We start from the raw sequence: 22033 nt of genomic DNA, 5'->3' as shown, positions 1-22033 counted from the left end.
CGACCTCACCTATTCTTTCTCACTAATAACATGTGATTTAGTTACGAATTACTTTAATTTGTTTTATTGTAAGTTTTCTATATTTATTTTTGCAGCATGACTCAAGACTGGTTTTAATATTCACTCTAATAAAAACAAATTTTTTAAAACTTTACAATGACAGGTACTACAATTTTTTATATTTCTGTCACATCTACATTTTTCGCGTGGTGGCGTGTCCAATTTCACCTTCGTGTTATTATAAGGTAATTGTATGTCTTTTTTGTAATGGCTTCATTATTTTTTCACCGTGGGGATCGACATGGTGTGGCTGCCCCGCCCACATTTCGCTGCTAGAATAGACACATAAAATTTAATTTTGTCGATTTACACCTTAATGATATGTTGATACTACTCAATTTAACTGTTCGTATAGTGATGTAGCTCGTTTTATCGATAAAATTAGTTGATTTAAAAATAATTCTTGTTTAAATGGAAACAGTTTTTTTTTTTATTTATTTATTATAAATAAAAATACAAAGTTACAGAAATTATGTTACATTAGCATTCAGAAACCACGTAGGTTTATATTAATACTAAATACATTCAAATTATTTAAACTGTATTAAAATCATGCAAGAAGTATCGTTTTAATTTTGCTAACATTTGATGTTGTTAATAGTAATGTTATCTCGTAAATCGGAGGGTAGTTCGTTAATAAATCGAGGAACTAAATAGCCGTACGCTCACCATAACTGAAATTGTGAACATACTCATGAGATATGTACTAGAAATATTTATATAGATTCTTATCTTTTAATTAAGGCGTCACTCAACCTACTTTTAACTTATTTTCGTGCAATATTTTTTTTATTTAAAAGAAAGTAACAGTACATTACTATCCTTGCGAATTTATTAACATCCTATGTCGCATTTTAAACGATTTACATATAATGAATTTAGTAACAAAGGTAATATTAATAAATAAATATAATAACCTATGTACATACGAGTATTACAAGGTATATACATAAGAAAGAAACTGACTAATTTATTAACATACCTATATAAAAAACTAGCTTAAAGATCATACAATTCGTCATAGTCGTAGAATACTGACGGAACTGACAAATATTAAATATATATATCCGTCAGTATTCTACGACTATGACGAATTTAGCTTAAAGGTTTCTCGCGTAACTTTAGCGAATACTGAAAATTTATTTTCATTATTTCTCCGGAGAAACGGATAATGGCTTTTGTGCAAATGAAATCTCTGAAAACAGCTAATATTATCAATGTTGTAAATATTAAAATTTATATAGTAAAACATTCACACGTAGTCTTATACAAATTATTATAGTAAATTCCCGACTATTTAAGTCCATTTTTAGATACTATTTAAATATGTTTGCCATCGAACTTGAATAGTGGTGCAGTGCCAGTTTTGTCACAGAAAAAAACTACAAATTATAATATAAAACAAGTATTTCATAAATAATATAGATGCTAAATTTAAGTTAATTTTACGACTGTAGCATTTTAAAAATGTATGAAAATGTCCCTTCATCGAATTGTCCACACATGTTTCATTACAATCGGTCTACATTTCAAGATAGGGTAGCGGGGTGGCTATATATACGCTACAAATTCCACTCACGCAGCATTTTTACAAAGCATTCCGTCAAGCTATACACGATGATCAGACAATTCCTTGAGAGCTTGGAAGATCGTGAAAAGCCCCTTCTTGGGCCGAATTACTGGATTTTAAAGAAATGTGGTTTAATTTTACCTGACAACTTTCTCCTTAAATATTTATTTTTAGTAATACATCTATTCGGTATACTCTTTATTATCAGCCAATATATAGAATTGTACGTAATAAGATCAGATATAGATCTCGTGATATCCAACATGATGATTTCTATGTTGAGTGCAGTATCCGTTTTGAAGGGTGATACATTCGTGTTCTGGCAAAAACAATGGAGGGAACTCATTGATTATGTAACAGAAGCTGATCAATTTGAGAGAGACAACAGTGACGCTGCAAAAGCTAAAACCATTGATAAATACACAACTTATTGTCGCAAAGTGTCGTACTGTTATTGGGTATTGGCATTCGCAACTTGTTTGGCAGTTATTGGTGCTCCTTTTATGAATGTTTTATCGACCTCGTCACAGAATGAGATTACTCAGAATAGAACGGAGGTATTTTCTCACATAATGAGCTCATGGATGCCGTTGGACAAATATAGTTCCCCAGGATGCTGGATCACTGTAGTGTGGCACATTTTTACATGTATATATGAGTCTACTGTTGCGGCAGCTTATGACAGCACTGCTATTACTATAATGGTATATTTTGAATGTAAATTAAGTTTGTTGAGGATAAGGTGTACAGAAATGTTGGGCATAAACGGCCAGAGGTTTTCTGACCAGGACGCTGAAATCACTATCCGTCAACTTCACGATATACACATAAAAGTAATAAAGTAAGTTTGTGTTTGTTCGTGTCTGTGTGTCTGTTTACAATATATTTATATTTATGGTATATATTTATGGTAGTATGTAGTAGGCATAATTTAATTCATGTTAATATTTAATAATTAGTAAATAATTATATTTAATAATCTAAATTTCTAAAAATATACTAAATTTAGACATATAGTAAATTAGAACAATAATTTTATTTTCTTATTATAATAATTGAACTAAATACTTTAAAAGATATAATTTAAAAAATTTTAAAGGCCATCTTTTTCAACCGACTTCAAAAGAAGGAGTTCTTCAATTTGATTATATTCTTTTTATATTTATTACCTCATAAGTCCATTATTAAAAATCTTTTTTATCTAAATTGACTACTTACAAATTAATTCCATAGAATCAAACGTCGGTGAAATATATTAATATTTTCTGATGCCATTTTTATAGCTTCTCCACATTACTATCCAATTACTATTAAATTATTATTTTTTATGCAATTTAGAATGGCAAATAAGTTAACGGCCCACCTGTTGGAAAGTGGTAACTGTATAGACTATAGACACGAGCATTATCATGGACATAACAGAGTATATTGTTTTGCCCATGATACTTCCCATGCATTGCCGTTCCTGAGGACTCAGGTGTTATTCCTCTGTACACTGTAAATTCACTGACACATCTCACCCTTTGAACCGAAACACAGCCATGCAAACACAACTGTTTTATAGTAATAACACGAGTGAGATAAAGGTACCCAAGCAAACGACTTTTGTATAAAGTCTCTCTCCGGTATTTAATTTACAATCTAAAAAATTATAATTTCAAATACACCGACATATATAATAATTTTTTTCATAACCGCAAATTGAAAACGTAATATCACAGTTACTTGTTACTTGCTAGTTATAAGTAAATCAGCTTAATAATAACCGTTCTCAATTTATTATATCATTAGAATATCAAATAATACTATAAAAAAATAATATGATATCTACGTAAAACGAATTATTGCAAAGAAGCTTTAAATATTTTTTAAAAGGATTTCACATCTCAGTATAGCTATTTTCGGTAATGAACAATTAAAAAATTATAATAAGTAATTTTAAAAATAAACAAAGTTTTCTATCATATAGTTTGCAAAGATTTTATATTGCATTGTATTTCAGTTGCACAATAACAAACTTGCTTTTCAATTGAATTTATTGAATTTGAAGTAAAGATAGTATCCGCCGCATTATGTCCTTTATTAGTCTTTGAGTTACCTTTCCGGTTAATTAAATCTAAATACGATAAAATAGTGTAGAATTATCTCCGAAAATAAACTATTCAACGAGTTAAGTAATTAAATAACCAAAAATCAGAGGGAAACTTTGTACAAAAGTCGTTTGCTTGGTTACTTCTGTTCCATTCGTGTTTTAACTGTAAAGCAGTTGTGTTTGCATGGCTGTGTTTCGATTTGAAGTGGGATATGGCGTGAATTTACAGGGTACAGAGGAATAACACCTGAGTCTTCAGGAATGGCAACGCATGGGGGTATCATGGGCAAAACAGTATACTCTGTTATGTCCATGGTACTGTTCATGTTTATAGGCGACGGTTACCACTTTTTTTATCAGGTGGGCCGTCATCTTGTTTGCCATTCTAAGTTGTATAAAAAAAACCAGACCTACTTCTTATTTCTTCAAAAAAACGACACAAACATGTTTATATAGATACTATCTGGAATCTGGCAGAATAGGCATGAGGTCCTAAATAAACCGACATGATATTAGAACTTCCAAAAAGTTAGGAGTGCTTAATAGAATGAGGCGGTATTACACGGCGGAACATCGCCTGAAATTGTATAAAGCTTAAGTCAGGTTATAAAAGCGCCACAGTACCAGCTCCTTCCGTTAGACCGCGTTCCAAGTCAGGCGGCTCGAATTGTTGATAATCAGCGCTTTACTGTCCGGCTCGACCCACTGAAACTGCGCAGAGATGTTGCATCCCTGTGCATCTTCTACCGAATTTTCATGGGGAGTGCTCTGAGGAATTGTTCGGATTGATAACTGCTGCTGATTTTCATCACCGTACAACCCGCCATAAACTAAAGTTTCATCTCAACCATCTGGACGAGTAGCAATCTTTCATCGTGCGTTTTTTAAGGCACTTTCTTCCACGCACAACCACTCTTTGGAATCGACTTCCAGCAGCAGTATTTCCGAACCGATACGATATTTAAAAAAAGAACCTTTTTAAAAGGCCGGCAGCTCACCTGCCATGCCTTTAATGTTGTGGGTGATCATGGGCAGTGGTAGTCACTTACCATCAGGCGTGCCACATGGTCGTTTGCCCCCTGTATTATAAAAACAAGAATTCTATGGGTATTACAATATTTGTAATGATAAACCTAAATCGTTATGATCAATATATCAGCCTTTCCCCATAGAAGGGGGCTTTTGCCAATAGTCGTCACGCTTGGTAGGTGGGTTAGAAATCGCAGTTAGGCGCTTGATGATGTATTAAGAGGAACGCTGTTGCCGGTTTTTCGACCATTAACTTCCCTTAATTGCTTCTTACAGCTCCCACGGGAAGGGAAGGAATGACCCGCTCTCCTTCTCAATTATTCTTCACGATAGATTGGCTTTTATTCTCATTTCTTTTTCCTAGATTATTATACAAACTTATACAGAAACGATACCTATGCTGTTTGGTATTCTTCAGTTTCTAAATAATACTGCATCATCAGATCAAGGTCACCATAGCCCTACAATATTGTAAGATCAATAATATCATTAAATTAACTGACCTCAGGCAGGCGACTAGGTGTGAGACTTTAGGTAAAGCCTTTAGGTAATATTAATAAAAATATCCCATCGTCCCCAAAATTTATGTAACCGGAATAAGGGCAAAAATATGATAATGATGATCATTGAAATAATTGAAATTTCCTGTGATAATTATATCAATAGACTTTAAATTTTAGATAACTACACTTCCTATCAAGTCACTTTTTAAATAAATAAACTATATATAAAATAGGTAACCAAGAAATGATATCACGGCTAAACACATAAATACTCGTGTTAAATTTATACCAATACTCTTTTAGTCCTGATTTTTAAAATTTTATAACAGTTTTATTGATTATATTTTATATTGAAAAGTTATCGAATATTGAACAGTTTTACTTCAATGACTCACCCTATTTTTAAGTAGATACATACCTAATATAAAATTCAATTACATCTTTTAACATGTAGGTGAGACTATAAATTTTATAATGCCATGAAATATCTGCAATATATTTTTAAAATTAACAGTAACTATTTCCCAATTTTATATCCCTATAGGCATGTTTGCAGAACACACTAACACATATAATTACTTTATTAGCAATTTGTTATACTTAACTAGTATCTTGAGACCTGTAATATATATATATATATATATATATATATATATATATATATATATATATATATATATATATATATATATATATATATATATATATATATATATATATATATATATATACAACACAATTTTCTAATTATTAGAAATATATAGATATTTAGGTATACACATGTATGTAACTACGATATGCCATCTAAGGCCCAATATAACATGTCAGTTGCAATTTATCTTATATGCTTTATTTCTTTATCTTAAATAACGTTATAACAATAATAAAACTTGGTAGACTTTATTTTGCTTGTGCACTTTTATTTACCTCTAAAAAATCATTATCTATTCATTATCATAATCATTACCTTGACTTAATATGTTTCTCTTCCATAAGTATCTCTTAGCTGTCATACTTGGGCTTAATCTTCTTTTATTCGTATCATATTTCACACAGTCTATCCACCTTTTCATCGGTTGTCCTCTTCCCTTACATTTATCTGATCAATCCAAAGTATCTATGAATTTATTATTACCTACTTAAGATTAAGGACAATAAAAATCATAAATTGTTCTCTTTTAAAATTAATAATATTTTGTAAACGAAACAAAAGATTATATAAGCAGTACATCTCAACTCTCATGTTTAGTTGGGTAAGTACAATAGAATCGACTGCACGAAAATATTCTTCGTGTACAAATATACATCAATCATTTGATCGCTGTAATAACTGATTATATAATTCATAAAATGATGAATTAGATCAAATCAGAACGAAGACCTTCTTCAGCATCATTTAAAAATATTCATTGTTAATGTCCATATATATAGTCGATTTTATTATACATGAAACAAATAGGTATTTCAACGTACCATGTTTATTCTTATAAACTTAAATTATTCAAATATTACGTTTTACACTAAAAATAATTTTAATACAAAAATAATAGTTAAAATATACATAATTACGATGTAAAAAATTTTATCGATATTTTACATTCTCAACGCCTCGCGCGAGTCACTACACACCACGATTCGTAACGGTCCAACTTCAAAACAAAATAATAATTACAGTACCTACATTGTTTCATCGACTCAACGTTTTGTTTTTGTTTCACTAAATAATTGTTGCGTTTTGTTCCAGATACTCGAGATTATTCAATTCCGTATTCTCGCCAGTAATGTTCTTTTACTTATTAAATTGTTCGCTGATGCTTTGCGCTAGTGGATATCAGCTGACAGTAAGTTAATTAAATATTTATAAGTTTTTGTTTTCTTTGAGTGAAAATGAAATGGCAACCCCGCCTGCGTTATCGGTTAATGCTGGCATAGTTTTAATAAGAGATCATAGATGAAGATGTAAGCAAGTCAGTTTTTTTTTACAACACAGGAGGCAAACGAGCATAAGTTTTTGTCACCCACAACACCTACGGCATTGCAGGTGTGCTCCTTTTGAAAAGGAATATGGCTTGAAGGTTATGTTGTCGTATCGGTTCGGAAATACTGTTGCTGGAAGTTGATTCCAAAGAGTGGTTGTGTAAAAACGCACGGTTATGGTTGGGATGAAATTTTAGTTTATGGCGGTTGGTGAAAATTACTTCAGAGCATATGATAAATTCGTAGAAGATGCAATGAGATGATGATGAGTGAACAGTAAGACGCCGATCGTCAACAATTCGAGCTGCCCGACTTTGAATGCGGTCTAACGGAAGAAGTTGGTAAATTGGTTGGCCAATCATGACGAATTCAACAAGAATAAACTACAATGGATTCAAGGAGGAACCGCGTGGAGGTCGAGCTGATAGGGTACATCGCTAGCAATGGGATTGTTTTGGGGGAGGCGTATGTTCAGCAGTGACAACGGCTGATGTTATGATGATGTGAGGGCTAATAATCCACCTTGTTATTAATTATTTAATATTAGTTTTATCTACGACTTTGTCCGCGTGAGCGGGATGTGTTCACTATAATATAAAGGAAATCGAGAGAGACTTTGTAGATAAGTCGATTGCTTGGGTACCTCTGTTCCATTCGTGTTTCTACCGTGAAGCAGTTGCATTTGCATGGCTGTTTCGGTTTGAAAGGTGGGATATGGCGTGAATTTACAGGGTACAGAGGAATAACATCTGAGTCCTCAGGAATGGCAACGTATGGGAGGTATTATGGGCGTAACAGTATACTCTGTTATGTCCATGGTACTACTTATGTCTATAGGCGACGGTTACCACTTTCCATGAGGTGGGCCGTCAGCTTGTTTGCCATTCTAAGTTGTATAAAAAATAGGATAAAAGTTTCCTATGTACTTCTTCATTCCCTATAATCTACGTACCAAATTTTATAAAGATTGGTTAAGCTATTAGGACGTTAGCAAAGTAACAATATCACTAACATTTATTATATTAGTAAGGTCGCCGTGTAGATCCCGGAATAGAATGGGTCATCCCTTCCTATTCCGTGGCTGTCGTAAGAGGCGGCTAAAGGAGGGCGAAGGATGGGCAGCAACGTCCCTCTTAACAATCACTTATAATATGGATATTAGGTCATAACAAAAATGTACACAGGCGGACTTTATCCCTTAAAGGGACTCCTTCCAGTCAACGTTAAGAACCCGAAACGAATATGGTGTAAAAATTGTATGATAAATAACATATTATATTACTAGTAGCTATATAATTAATAGCAGAATATATATAAATAAAATTATAAATATATACTTATTTACAGTCGTCAACAAACACAGCACAGAAGCTTCTTTTGGGAGAATACTTAGTTTTCGGAGTGTCACAACTTTTTGTATTCTGCTGGCACAGCAATAAAGTGCTCATTAAGGTGAGCTGCAATCATTATTATTATTATTTTTTAATATTATAAACATAAATAGGCAACTTAGATTATACAGATGGAGTGTCTGTGACAAATGCTTCTAGAAAAGCAGGTCTTTCATACAATTTATATTTACAGTTAATTTGACAATTAGCTGACAAAAAGTTCACCCGTTTTTAAGAATAGATGCTCTATCTATATAATCTAAGATAGGCTACATACTCACCTATCACCCTTCACTGGTGCCCCGCCAGCGTATAACGTTAGCGCAGGCGGGGTCACCATTTCATTATCATCCATTGAAAAATCTAAGATAGACACATAAATACCAAAACAGTGCCTTTATACATAGTCAAATTAATACAGAGGTAAACAACCACAAAAATAATGACCAGAATCGGTTCAAATTTATCGAAGGTAATCACATAATACACCTACACAAAAAATACAATCGAATTGGAAGAATATTTCTTTTTAAAAATCGCTGTGCGGAATATTCGTCTATATATTCTTTTTTTATACAACTTAGAATGGCAAACAAGCTGACGGCCCACCTGATGAAAAGTTGTAACCGTCGCCTATAGACATGTTATTCCTCTGTACCCTGTATTCACTACCATATATCACCCTTCAAACCGAAACACGGCCATGCAAACAATTGCTTCACAGAGAAACACGAATGAGACAGAGGTGCCCAAACAAACGACTTTTGTACAAACTGTCCCTCTAGTGTAAAAACACATGCAAAATAAACAGAAATTCTTAGATTATCTCGAATGACACTGCTGTATCCGCTGACATTAATGCTCCTTTCCACTTTGGGTGTTGCTGGAAGAAAACTCTATCAGAGTTAAGCTCGCCTTTGTACATTTGTTTACCTCTGTCATATTTTTATAACTAATGTGTACAATAAAGTAAGTAAAATAAATAAAATAAATAAAATTTTGATTTGAATGTACTTCGTACTTCGTATTTTAGCAGCGCGATCTTTTAATTTGTGGGCCAAATGTTTCTGTTATTATTACAGTTATTCTAAAACTGTATTATTTTGTAATGACCTGTTAAAGAACGAGAATCTCATGTACGGCCCTTTTGAGAGCAACTGGTGTTCGACCAGCGTCAAGCAGAGGAAATATGTATTGTTCCTGAGCGGGCAGCTAAGCATCAAACACGTCTTCACTGCTGGACCATTCACCAACCTCACACTGGCCACATTTGTTACGGTAATTACTATATTGAATTAAAAAATTCCCGTATGGTCTCGGCATAGGATAGGTCACCCCCTTTCTTTCCCGTAGGCGTCGTAAGAGGCGACTAAAGGAGAGCGAGGGATGGGCAGCAGCGTCCCTTTTAAAACGTCATCAAAAGCTTATCTACGGTTACCAACCCGCCTGCCAAGCGTAGCAACTATTGGCAAAATCCCACTTTTGAGGTAGATCTATGTTCAGCAGCGGACAGTTAATGGCTGATATGATGATGATGATGACGATGATGAATAATCAATGTCACGTAATCACACCAACTGCCTGACCCTCAAACTAGGCTATCTTGTTATATCAGACAAAGAACATCTGGGTCTCTAGATGATAACCGATTTGAATAACCAAAACCGAGCCGATTTCGAAAAAAAATTTTAAAATTGACCTTACTGGCTATCGAACCTAGGACCTTGTTTACGTAAAGCAACATGCCCACCACTCATCAAATTACTGTCATACAAATACGCCTATATGGGTACTAGATGGATGGATAGATGGTGAACAAATAGTATCTGTGACGCCTACCGACGACTCAAAAAATTAAAGGCAAAAAATAAAAACTATATTCCTTTTATTTTCACAGATTTTGAAAGGAGCGTACAGTTATTACACATTACTAAGGAAATAATTCAATTATGAGAAAACAATATAGCTATAGGAATCAAATAACATAAGAACTTTATAACACAAAAAATAATGTAAGCCAGTTATTGCAAGCTCGCAAATGGTTTACAGTTTGAATAGGAACCGCCTTAATCTATATTTTTACCGTTTTGTTCAACAAACAGGAAATAAATCATCACATCTTAGAACTGAAGTAGTTATGCACAATATCGAAGCGCCTGTGGGTGTCGGAGTTCATACCAGGAGTTATAAAAGAGGTGATTTTTCGTTGTCAAGAAGAGCCATATAAGAAATTTGCCCAGATGTGCCCACTAACTGTTTAATTTTGATAGAACCTATGTCAGATTACCAAAATGTTTCTCAATAGACTTGGAATACATAAGTACCTACTTAATATTCATATGTACTTAAGATTTACAACGTTAATAAAAATACACCTGTCAAGCACAACGGAAAATTTATGAAGTTATTTTGTTTATTGTTTCCGACAATTTTTTCGATTTCATCCGAAAGTCTTCTTAAGGGGGTGTACGGCGCTTTGCGTCACAGCGTCTCGGCTGCGAGCTGTAGTCCGCAGTGCAAGTTCGGATGAAGTCAAAACAAAATTGTCGAAACCAGAGGGAGACTTTGTACAAAAGTCGATTACTTTGGGACAGAGGTCCCATTCGTGTTTCAACCGTGAAACAGTTGTGTTTGCATGGCTGTATTTCAGTTTGAAGGGTGGGATATGGTAGTGAATTTACAAGGTACAGAGGAATAACACCTGAGTCCTCAGGAATGGTAACGCATGGCGGGTATCATGGGCGAAACAGTATACTCTGTTATGTCCATGGTACTGCTCATGTCTATAGGTGATGGTTACCACTTTCCATCAGATGGGCCGTCAGCTTGTTTGCCATTCTAAGTTGTATAAAAAAAAATCAACAAACACAGTTAGTTCATAAATTTTACGTTGTTCATGTTCATAGGTTTATGCATGTATACCCACATATATGTATGTATATATATTTTTAAAGATGTCTCTATAAATATTGTTAAAAGATGAACATTTGTAAATGTTGAAAATAAGATCCACGTAGAAGTCTTTTTATATCGTTCCATGGGTAGAAAGAAAAAATATTTATTTAGTGCTCAATTTCACACATAATAACAAAAAAAAAAAACATTTAAGGATAAACAAAAAAGAAAAAGCACTAAAATGATGTCACTCAACTATATGCCATGGAGATATCCTACTTTCAATATACATTATATTATCAAATAATATATACAAAATAATATAAATATTATAAACAAGTAATAATAAAACTTAGAGAGTACAATTGCATGCGAACGAAACGTTTTTTAATAATAAACAAAAAAAAAATTAGACAAATTTAGAATATTGCATTACGTCCTAAGCACCTAGGTATATAAATTTTAGATAGATAATTTTTTTTAAGAAGCGAATTACTTTTTGTAGAAAATAAATGTCTATGTTACCACTGTGTATTTTTTTTTAATTTTCCTCTTCAGAAACCTGAATTTGATTGACGATTAGCACTAAATAGTCTATGGTTAACCTTGCTTCGCTTTGTAGATACTTTTTTATTAATTATAATTAAAGATTGTGTCCTACAAAAAACTGAATTCAATTGTGACAGAGTCAATTTTTAAAAACGAAACTACTAAATCATTTCTGATAAAATTTCAACGAGACCATATATATATCCTTTATTTATATATCCTTTCTTTTTTTCTTCCTTTTTCACAGGAAAGCTGTGATTTTTATTTAAAAAAAATATAATAATAATAACTGCTAAACAATCACACTACTTGTAATCACCTGATTCTCTAGGTATATTATGAGAAACTTAGCATAGTACATCTGAAGGCACCACTAAGAACTGCCAGAATGAAGCTAACTTAGTATGTTTCTCAAGTTGGCCCGTCCGGAAGTTAACCCGGAAACTCATTTACACAAAGGAACACACTATTGCACCGCGGAGATACAACCACAGTATAAGCAATAGTAATTTTTTTTTTATATTACTAGTGAATTCGGCATATTTTTTTATGCAATTTAGAATGGCAATCAAACTATTGTTAATAATAAATAATTTTGCATTTCTTTTTTATCAATATAAAACATTCTACCTTCTCAAGTTAGTACAAAAGATACGCATTTACAAAATTTCATTTAAATTGGTTGAGTAATTTCGTAGATAAGCATGAAAAACATGGTAGCATGGAAATTTTATTTAAATATTAAGAAAATAGAAAATAGGTAGCATAGAAATGTGCCTAGTCGGCCTCTTTTGGTATTTGATTACTATGGTCACAGATAATATAATACTATGCTATGGTACTTAATGTAGTACTCATAAAAAAAGTATTGAATATTGATTCGAGTCTGGGGATACTATTGTACAATACAATATTTGTATCGAGTACATTATGAGACTCTAAATATTTTTCAATTGATTTCTGAAACTTTTTCTTTTTAAAGATAATATTTTTGGTTTGGTAATTAAGACGAAATTAATTAAATGAGAAATCATTCAAACCAACATATAAAAAAAAAGCGACTAATATTGAGTACTACAAATACTCGAATCATGTATTCAAGTATCATATATTCGAATTCCGTATATCGAGATTACAGGTACTGTTTATTAGTTAAAGTCAGTACTAGTATTTTGGCATGAGTAATACGGGTATCGCTCCGATATCTATATATTAAATTCTTTAGGATACTGAAAGCTAAAAAGGATCCATTTCTATATCGTACATACCAGTTGGATATCTGTATTCATTTTTATGGGGTTCTTTATTTCGATATTATATATTGCAAAAGCAACATTTAATATATCCGTTATTTGACCAATACATACAAATTGTAACTAAAGTATTGATATCTAGTATCGTTTAATGGTTGTTGTGAGAGATGATAGATGAGAATGAAAAGGCAGGTCAATTAGCCCGTGATGAATATATTTCAATTTCAGGATGATGAATTCCAGGAGAACCACGTGGAAGTCGGCCTGATAGGATATATTGCTAGCAATAGGACTAGAAGTCTGCATTACTAACAATCCCTTCGGCTCCCTTACTCGAATTAGCTTGACTCGGTACTTTACTAGATTGGCAATCTGTGCGAAAGGGACATCGCAACCACGTGGCGTCGTATCTTTTATTTAAAACCGTGGCGAAATACCTTATCAATTGGTTAAAAAATAAATTAAAAGCGTTAGATAAAATGTTCAAACACTTTTTAATTAAATGTCAGACCTAGTCATTGTTCTTTGGTTGTTCATTAAACTGCATCGATGTTTTATAATCTGTGCCATAGATTATTTACTACATATATGTGCTGTGACTGCTGTGGTGTGCCTGGAAATAAAAAAATAAAATAAAAAAAACAAACAGTCGTCTCTTTCGACGGTAGGAGTAGGATTTTATTTCTTTCTTTACATTTTTGAGCCTTGTGTTAAATAAATATTTATATCTACTTGATTAAAGTAAACACAAACTTAAAATAGAAATTGTATTGAATGAGAGATTTCAGCTCTCGGTTAAACCAAGTAATCGCCAATTCGATGCGGTTAAGCAGAGTTCAATAAACTTAAACGTCGGGACGGTTCTGAGATTTCAATGGATATTGGTCGTTTTTATTGTGAATGTTTAGAGATTTATCCGTAAAATAATAGTGTAGTCCCGTTACTAATATTGCTATGGAAAACCAAAATTCTCAAGAGAAATCCGCTCCGATTCAGTATGTTCGCGGATCACGGGCTTTCCGACAGTTCAAAAATCCACCGCAACCTCATATGTGCATTCAAGATACAATAAAAGATACGTCGGAGAAATTATTCATAAATGTGCTAGGATGGCAAAAGATAGCTAATCCCAAACAGTACTCGGATCCTATACCGTTATATGGTGGTATGCAGGTGAGGAATCAAGTTTTATCTCATAATTTATTTTTTCACTAAAATAATATATTTAAATTAATAAAATATCGATTTTAACTAAATGAAAGAACACGCAAAATGATGTATATCAATAAATATATAGCAGATTGGCTATATTATTTATTATTTTTAACAATTGTCATTCCTTTAAAGGTACCCCAAGGTTGTGGACCGAATAGCAATAAGCCTCCACTGCTCGTATTTGCAGTTATGGTGAATCCTGATATTTTGAAAGCCAATGGAAAAAATGCAGTTAATCACACAGTGAGTATTGATACAATATTATTTTAAATATAAAATTAATGTTGACATTTGCCGGATTTCTTTCCATTAGTTATATTTAAAAAATCATTGTTTTAATGCTTGTCATCCAGTTTATTTAAATGAACATTCAAATATCAAGTAAATCATCAAATGTATAATATAAAAAAAATCTAAAGATAAAAGCATACATATATTAATAGACCTATTTTAATATAATTATACTAGCTGACCCTGTAAACGTTGTTTTACCACTTATTGCGAAATATAAAATTCGCGATTAAAAGACAGGGGTTGATCGTAAAACGATGAAAATTTAAAGTTGTGTGTATTTTTCAATGCTAAATCATAATAAAATAAAAATGGAAAAATTTGTTAAAAAAATAAAAAAAAAAATTTTTGGGGAGGGTCACCCTTATTATTGAGGGGTATGAAAAATAGATGTTGGCCGATTCTCAGACCTACCCAATATTCACACAAAATTTCATAAAAATCGGCAAAGCCGTTTTGGAGGAGTTTGGTAACAAACACCGTGACACGAGAATTTTATATATAAGATTATTTTCTAAAGTTCCTATATATTTATTTGTTTTTAAACTTTCTTCAAATTATTTAGTGATAAATAAGAAAAAAAAGGAACAATATATTTTATAACATAAATTTTTATACAATTTTAGGATAGAGAAGCACTTGTTAGCCTTCTCTGTGACTTTGTTGAAGCGAATGAATCCAGGGTTGTTACTCGGTCGAAACCCTGTCATCTTGAAGGACCGGGATCTAGCTGGCGAGTTGAAGGATGTGTGGCTTGCGGTCCAGAACAAACGGGAACGGGAAAAGGGAATGAATCAAGATGTAATGTATAAGGTTGTTTGTGTATTATAATCTAAATAATAAATACATGAAGTAAAACTTCAAGATAGGAAATTCTGTTATTAAATGTGAACTAGTTATTTTATAAAAAAAAATCATTAATTATTTTAAAAAGTCATCACTTGTGTGTGTAGTTATCACTACACATCACTATACAACACTGGCATACATTTCAATGGTTGTGGGTTCAATCCCAAGCAAAAAAGAATTCGGAGTATATCTGATTGTATTGATTTGGGCCTTCTCTATTTATTATACATCACTATATTAGCTGTTTACTGTCTGCTGACCTTAAGCTTCCCCCATAGAAGAATTTTTACAGTAGTTGCCATGCTTGGCAGCCGGATTGGCAACTGCAGTTAGGCTTCGGCATTGTTTTAAGAGAGACACTACTGCCCATTATACTGATTATTCAGTTCTTTTAGTCGCTTCTTACCACACCCACGGGAAAAAAAGCCCATTCTAGGCCGGTATTAGGTACATGGCTAATTATTATGCATGTATGTTTGTTATTATTACTTACGTAAAATATATACATTAATTATTGTGTATATCATTAATTCTTTTATTACATAAGAGCTACACTTTATATATGTATGTTTTGCTATGCACCATGGTGTTTGCTCAAGTCTCATCTTGATATAATTTATTATGTATATATTATTAAGTATATATTTTTTCCCAGTAAAGAACTATAAGGAGATGTGTTGTTTGCAATTAGTAACAAGAGAATGTACTCCCCAGCAAGAGTATCAACTCATAAAACTATTTACGCTATATATATATATATATATATATATATATATATATATATATATATATATATGTGTGTGTGTGTGTGTGTGTATAAATTGACCATGAGATATGTTTCAGTCAGTTATTACCCATACAACATATTGTATGAACAAGCTTTCTTTACTTCTCTTTGATTCTTCAATAGTGTTATCAGATTTAGTGAAAATTTTTTTTTTACTTGGTTTTGTTTTGTAAATTCAATCCTAAATTTAAAAATAATATTTGCACAAGATAAGTGAACAGAAATGATTTTAACCAATTTCAGGTTTATGACATTGATGGCATCGGCAGCGATGAAATTGATGATGACAAAATTAGAAATGACAATTGCTCTCCCAATAGAGCAGCAGGCAATGAGAAGAAGAACATTGTTAAGTCTTCTAAGCAGATACTCCTGAATGCCGGTCAGAAATCTGAATTTGATTCAGGTATGAACAACTGTCAAATAAGTCAAAACCATCCTAGCAGAGACAACAGATGTGGGAGTAACGATACGACGTATTGTACTCCGGTCTATGGCCAAATAGTGTCATCCAGAGAGAATCATAATCAGATTAATGACATACAGCAGAAATTCTCATCGAACGAAACAACAAAGCCATCGAGTTCGTTCCGGAAAGATTGGAATCCTGTACACGGAAAAACAACTGAGGGTTGGGACGAGTTTTCCAAACGCAACATATCGTCTATAAGTAGCGAAGGTGATGTAAAGAAGCAGAAGGTGAAAAATGAAAAGTCGAGTAAAGAAATGAGCAATGGTAAGTCTCATTATGATTTCTTTCCAGTTTTCGACAATAAAACTGTTGAATCCGAAGGCGTGGTAGGTAACAGGGGTACCGTTAGAGATACACCAGGTAAAGTGTGTAGAGACCAAGACATGAGGAATGAAGACAATTCTAAAATAATATTAGACTCAATGCAGAAACTAGTTCTGCATGCGACTGATAACAAAATATGTGATAATAAGACAAGTGCTCTCAACACATTAAGCTCATAATTGTAAAGCTTCTAATAATTTTTGTATGGCAGTTGAAAATAATTATGTATTGCTTATATGCTGTTCATGGGGTATGTATACATATTGAGGTTTGACATAGCAATCAGTAATCTTACTAGTCAAATTTATTTCTGATTATAATTTAATACAGTTTGGTATGAATTCTATGAGCTGTTTATTGTAATTTCCTATAGGTATTTTAATATTTCAATCGTAAACGACAAGTTTAATGAACAATTTTTTTAATATGACCAATTCTTTAGGTGTGGATGTCTATAAAGGGTATCTAGATCCAGATGCTACTAATTGTATATTGTTTGTAGTATAATTTACAAATGAGTGTATGATCATATACTATCACAAACAAACACCAAAAAAAAAAAAATTCGTAAGTAATAATTATTATTTTAGTATAGATATGTTTTATATTTTTAATTGGCCAATTTCCAATAAGTTGTGACTGCTATTGCAATATTTGTTAGGAGTAGGTAATATCTGGATTTAGTACACTGTAAACACTGTGTGAATGCGTGGAGCATAGATTATAAATGGTTGTGCGTTGTAATAGTATGTTTAGAGCGCAATTGAACGAAGCGGCCACGCCGCCAAGCATATTGCTATTGATTATAATGCATAAAAGATTAAAAATAATTTTTGTATTGATACATTGTTGCCAATTTTTAAACGTAAATTAATTACATATTGTCAATGTTTGATAATTATTTGGAAAATTTTAAATTGTATTTGCTCATTTCTAAATTAATAAAAATTGTTTTATCAACAATATGAAATTTATATTTGTATTTGTAATATGATCTCAAGAAGTGATAATTCTTAATTAGGAAATATCGTTCACTGCCAAACTACACTCAAATGGGCGGTTGCTTCAATTGAAACTTATCTCATAATACACAAAAACTTTTGAAATACATAATTCTTTCAAATTTAATCTACATTGTATTATTTATACAATAGAATACCAATTACCAGAACCAATACAATATGTCCAACAACAAATAACAAATGGTATTGGCCCTTGCTTGTTATATCGTCATGGTTGTAGAATACTGACGGATCTGACAAATATTACATATATAGATCCATCAGTATTCTACGACTATGACGATATTTTAAACAAACATGGTTCACATCATTCGATCTATTGGATCCCAAACTTTTTGTAGCTGTTAATGTTCTTGATCGTTGAGTTATTTTTTTGTATTACAGTTGTTGAGTTATTAAATTAGTGGTGAAGATTTTGAGATCAAGTTCTAGTGAAACAACCGCCGAATTAATATCTTTCACATATTATTAATGTAGTTTAGTTTTTACATAATGGAAAACACTCTTCTTAAATCTCGAATTGTTGGTAGACGTAACCAAATAGTATATAGGTTTTATAACCATTTGATTATTTAACATATATAATCCAGTCCCATATAATTTAGTATCGCTGTGCAATGGTTTGGTTCTTTACATTATCATAGCTATATATTGGTTATTCTGTTCCTAGTATTATTATTATTTTAGTGTATTTTTTTTATATAGATTATAAAGATTTCATTATGAAATGAAGAAATCGAAGTATTGATTGGTTTATTTTTATGGTAAATGTACCAAGGTTATATTGAACAAACCTGTATTAATTTTTAGAATATAGAACAAACTCATACAAATAGACAACTTGATTGGATTCCTCGGTATCTGGCCACGGTGTGTGTCTCTGAGCTCGAGTCTGCACGTTCCTCCACCTTCGAGTTAGTTCTATATTGTAAGATTTAATCTTACACGTTAACGTGTATAATTAATTGTCATTTACTGCATTTATTTTCCTACAAAGTTCTTGTATATATTTTTTGAAGTGCTCCTTTATAGTATAGTTTGCTAATTTCAAGTGAAAAAGTATTTTTTAACTTTGATGTTTACATAGTTTTAGATAGGCGTATTGTTTTTTACAATTGGACAGTGATCAAAATGAATTATAAATTTGTATTCAATAAGTTCCTTTAATTTGCAGCACGAATCTAATAAAAAAATTTAATGACAGCTGAACAGAATGTATATTTGTTATAAAATGAGATTAATCATTTAATTGATTTTTTTTATACCACTGAGGTGGCAAACAAGCATACGGCCCACCTGATGGTAAGTGGTTACCGTAGCCTATGAACACCTGCAATACCAGAGGCATTACACGTGCGTTGCCGACCCTGAAGAAACCTCTTTACCCCCCTTTGATTATAATAATTATTAGAGTAAAATAAAGCTTGATCAAAAAAACAAATTGCCATGTTGCGGAATATAGCAGATTCAGGTGGTACGTTGTTTGCCACTTCCGCGGTATAAAAAAGCTATATTCAAACTTTTTTTTCTGTTGTGTAAATATTCACTGAAAAAAATGTTTTATAATTTATATTTTTATTGTTATAACTTCTCATTTTTTAAAAACACAAATTCATTTCTAGTAGAACTTAGTACTTTTATATAATGCAACTTGTTTATACAGATGAAATGACATACCGCCAAAAATTCACAGACTTCGATAAGAAAAAAAAAAACGCAAGTCAGTGTTGCATTCATGTATTGAGATGTACAGTCATGGACAATTGAGAGATATTTGAATTCCAGACAAACTATCATACTGAAGACTAGGCAGCATGGTCTCCGACCTTAGCCTGTTCCATAATGGAACAAACGTACTAAAAAATGGTCTCGAATCTAAAATTAAAGATAGTGATGAGAATCAAACTCTAGTATCAATACCAGTTGTAAATAATACCGAGTCTACAGTCATGGATAGTTAATTTTTAATATCTTACAACTCGAAATATATGTGTCCCTAAAAGGAGGATAGTACAGAAATAAATGGTTTCGAAACAGTTTCCGATTGTCATAATTGTGATACAGTTGTGGAGTATACATGTTATTATAGTTACTTTTTACAGTATTAACTAATGTGATACTGATAATTAGTGGCACTTGGTTAGATAGTAGTTGTATCTACATGTTGCAACCGTTCCCGTGTATGACGGGTTACTCTATCCTTATTTACCGAGGGACACATATATTCGAAGGTATCGTCTAGCACAATAATGACTTTTTTTTATTTTGTAACTAGCCATGCAACGTTTTTTTTAAATAAAACTTATTTATGTGCAGTATATAATTCTCGTAATCAATGCATAGGTTATTTACCTATATGCCATTTATACCTAGTTTGTAGGTACCTAAAATGGCTTGTTGTATTGTCTTTGGAACAAGTTATGAGAATTTTATTTTGTCCATAAAGAAGTTGTCTACATGAGTGCCCTGCACTTTTTTCTGCTAATGGCAGACGTGATAGGTACATCTTGGGATGTCCGTAAAACCAGGGTTGTCACATGTGCATTGGGACTGGCTAGAGACTAAAATAATACTATACTACTTTTACCTTTAAACGGGTCCATTTTAATCTGTAGTTGCAAGGTAGAGTGGAAGCCTGACACGTAATCCTGCTTGACTACATTCTAGTAGTCAAATTTCTTAAAATTTTGGGAACAACTCTGTTTTTTCAACCCCTGTGCCCCTAGTATCGATCAACATTATCTATCTTATTTTGATCAACGACGTACATATGACAACCCTAGCTGTTGCAGGCGTACATAATAATAAAACCAATGCAACTGTATCGGTATCAAGCTTGTAATTTTCCTTTAAAAAAATTCAGTATTAAAACTGCCATTAATGTGTCGTTACTTATTTTATGCATTTACTACGGACAGCTATTTGATCGTGATTTAATATACGAGCTTGTTAATTCATATTGTATTTTAGTAAACAAGATCCCTTGTAACAATAAGTATCTAGTTTATTATATTCCTTCGTCTAATGTTTTTAAAAAATATATATAAAAAAAACCGCACACTTATGTTTTGTTAAAGTAGGTGACATGTTTTTGTATGGAGTGTGGGCCCAGGTAGTGTACGTTATTTATAAAAAATGCTAATACAAAATATATTTTAAATTAACACATTTTTTTTCTTAAAATTGTGCTATGTTTTCTGGCACAAAATAAATAAAAAATTCAACTGTTGCAACTGTTGAGGTTGATTCTAAGGGGCTATTTCTTTTAACTTAACGTTTTAATTTGATAGTTTCACAAAATCACTGTTTTATAGACCAACATGAACTAAATTCATAATAATTTTGATTCAAATGTATTAAAAATTTAGTTTACATTGGTCTTTGGATTAAAGATGTTGTTAAATATCAAATTGTATTTTTAATTTCAAATATAGATTTAGAGAAATGGCGCCTTCGAATTGGTTCCACTATTGAACACAACAGATTATCATAATTAGAGTCAATGACAGGGAAGTTAGGTGGTGGAAAGGTGCTTTTAGTAGCATGATTCTAGAATTCAGTTACTTATTACAGCTAATGGATAATTATTAATTTAATATGTTTCTTCACCTTGACCCTACACAATGCATATTCACTAATATAATTGCCATTTTTTTTTTTATTAAAAATAGACGTCACAGAGTAGGAAACTGTTCAATTATAAATAAGTTATATTACTAATCAAATCCTGGTCATACATCAAGTTTAGTGTTCC

At 32.1% G+C, this 22033-nt stretch overlaps 1 protein-coding gene across 1 annotated transcript; it reads left to right on the top strand.

Annotated features, from left to right (window-relative positions):
• Positions 1-1647: 1647 nt before the first annotated feature.
• Positions 1648-20143, top strand: LOC113513797 (uncharacterized). Its single transcript, XM_052896851.1, is given in 10 exon segments — positions 1648-2471; positions 6999-7095; positions 8579-8683; positions 9745-9829; positions 14010-14028; positions 14255-14492; positions 14667-14777; positions 15452-15496; positions 15498-15638; positions 16705-20143. Coding segments are annotated over 10 exon segments (2367 nt in total). The 5' UTR covers positions 1648-1677; the 3' UTR covers positions 17437-20143.
• Positions 20144-22033: the final 1890 nt, after the last annotated feature.

Source organism: Galleria mellonella, unplaced genomic scaffold, assembly GCF_026898425.1.
Source record: "Galleria mellonella isolate WM207_F2 unplaced genomic scaffold, CSIRO_AGI_GalMel_v1 utg117, whole genome shotgun sequence".
Taxonomy (NCBI): domain Eukaryota; kingdom Metazoa; phylum Arthropoda; class Insecta; order Lepidoptera; family Pyralidae; genus Galleria; species Galleria mellonella.
The sequence above is the reverse complement of the archived record's forward strand: the minus strand, read 5'-3'. Positions and strand labels throughout refer to the sequence as shown.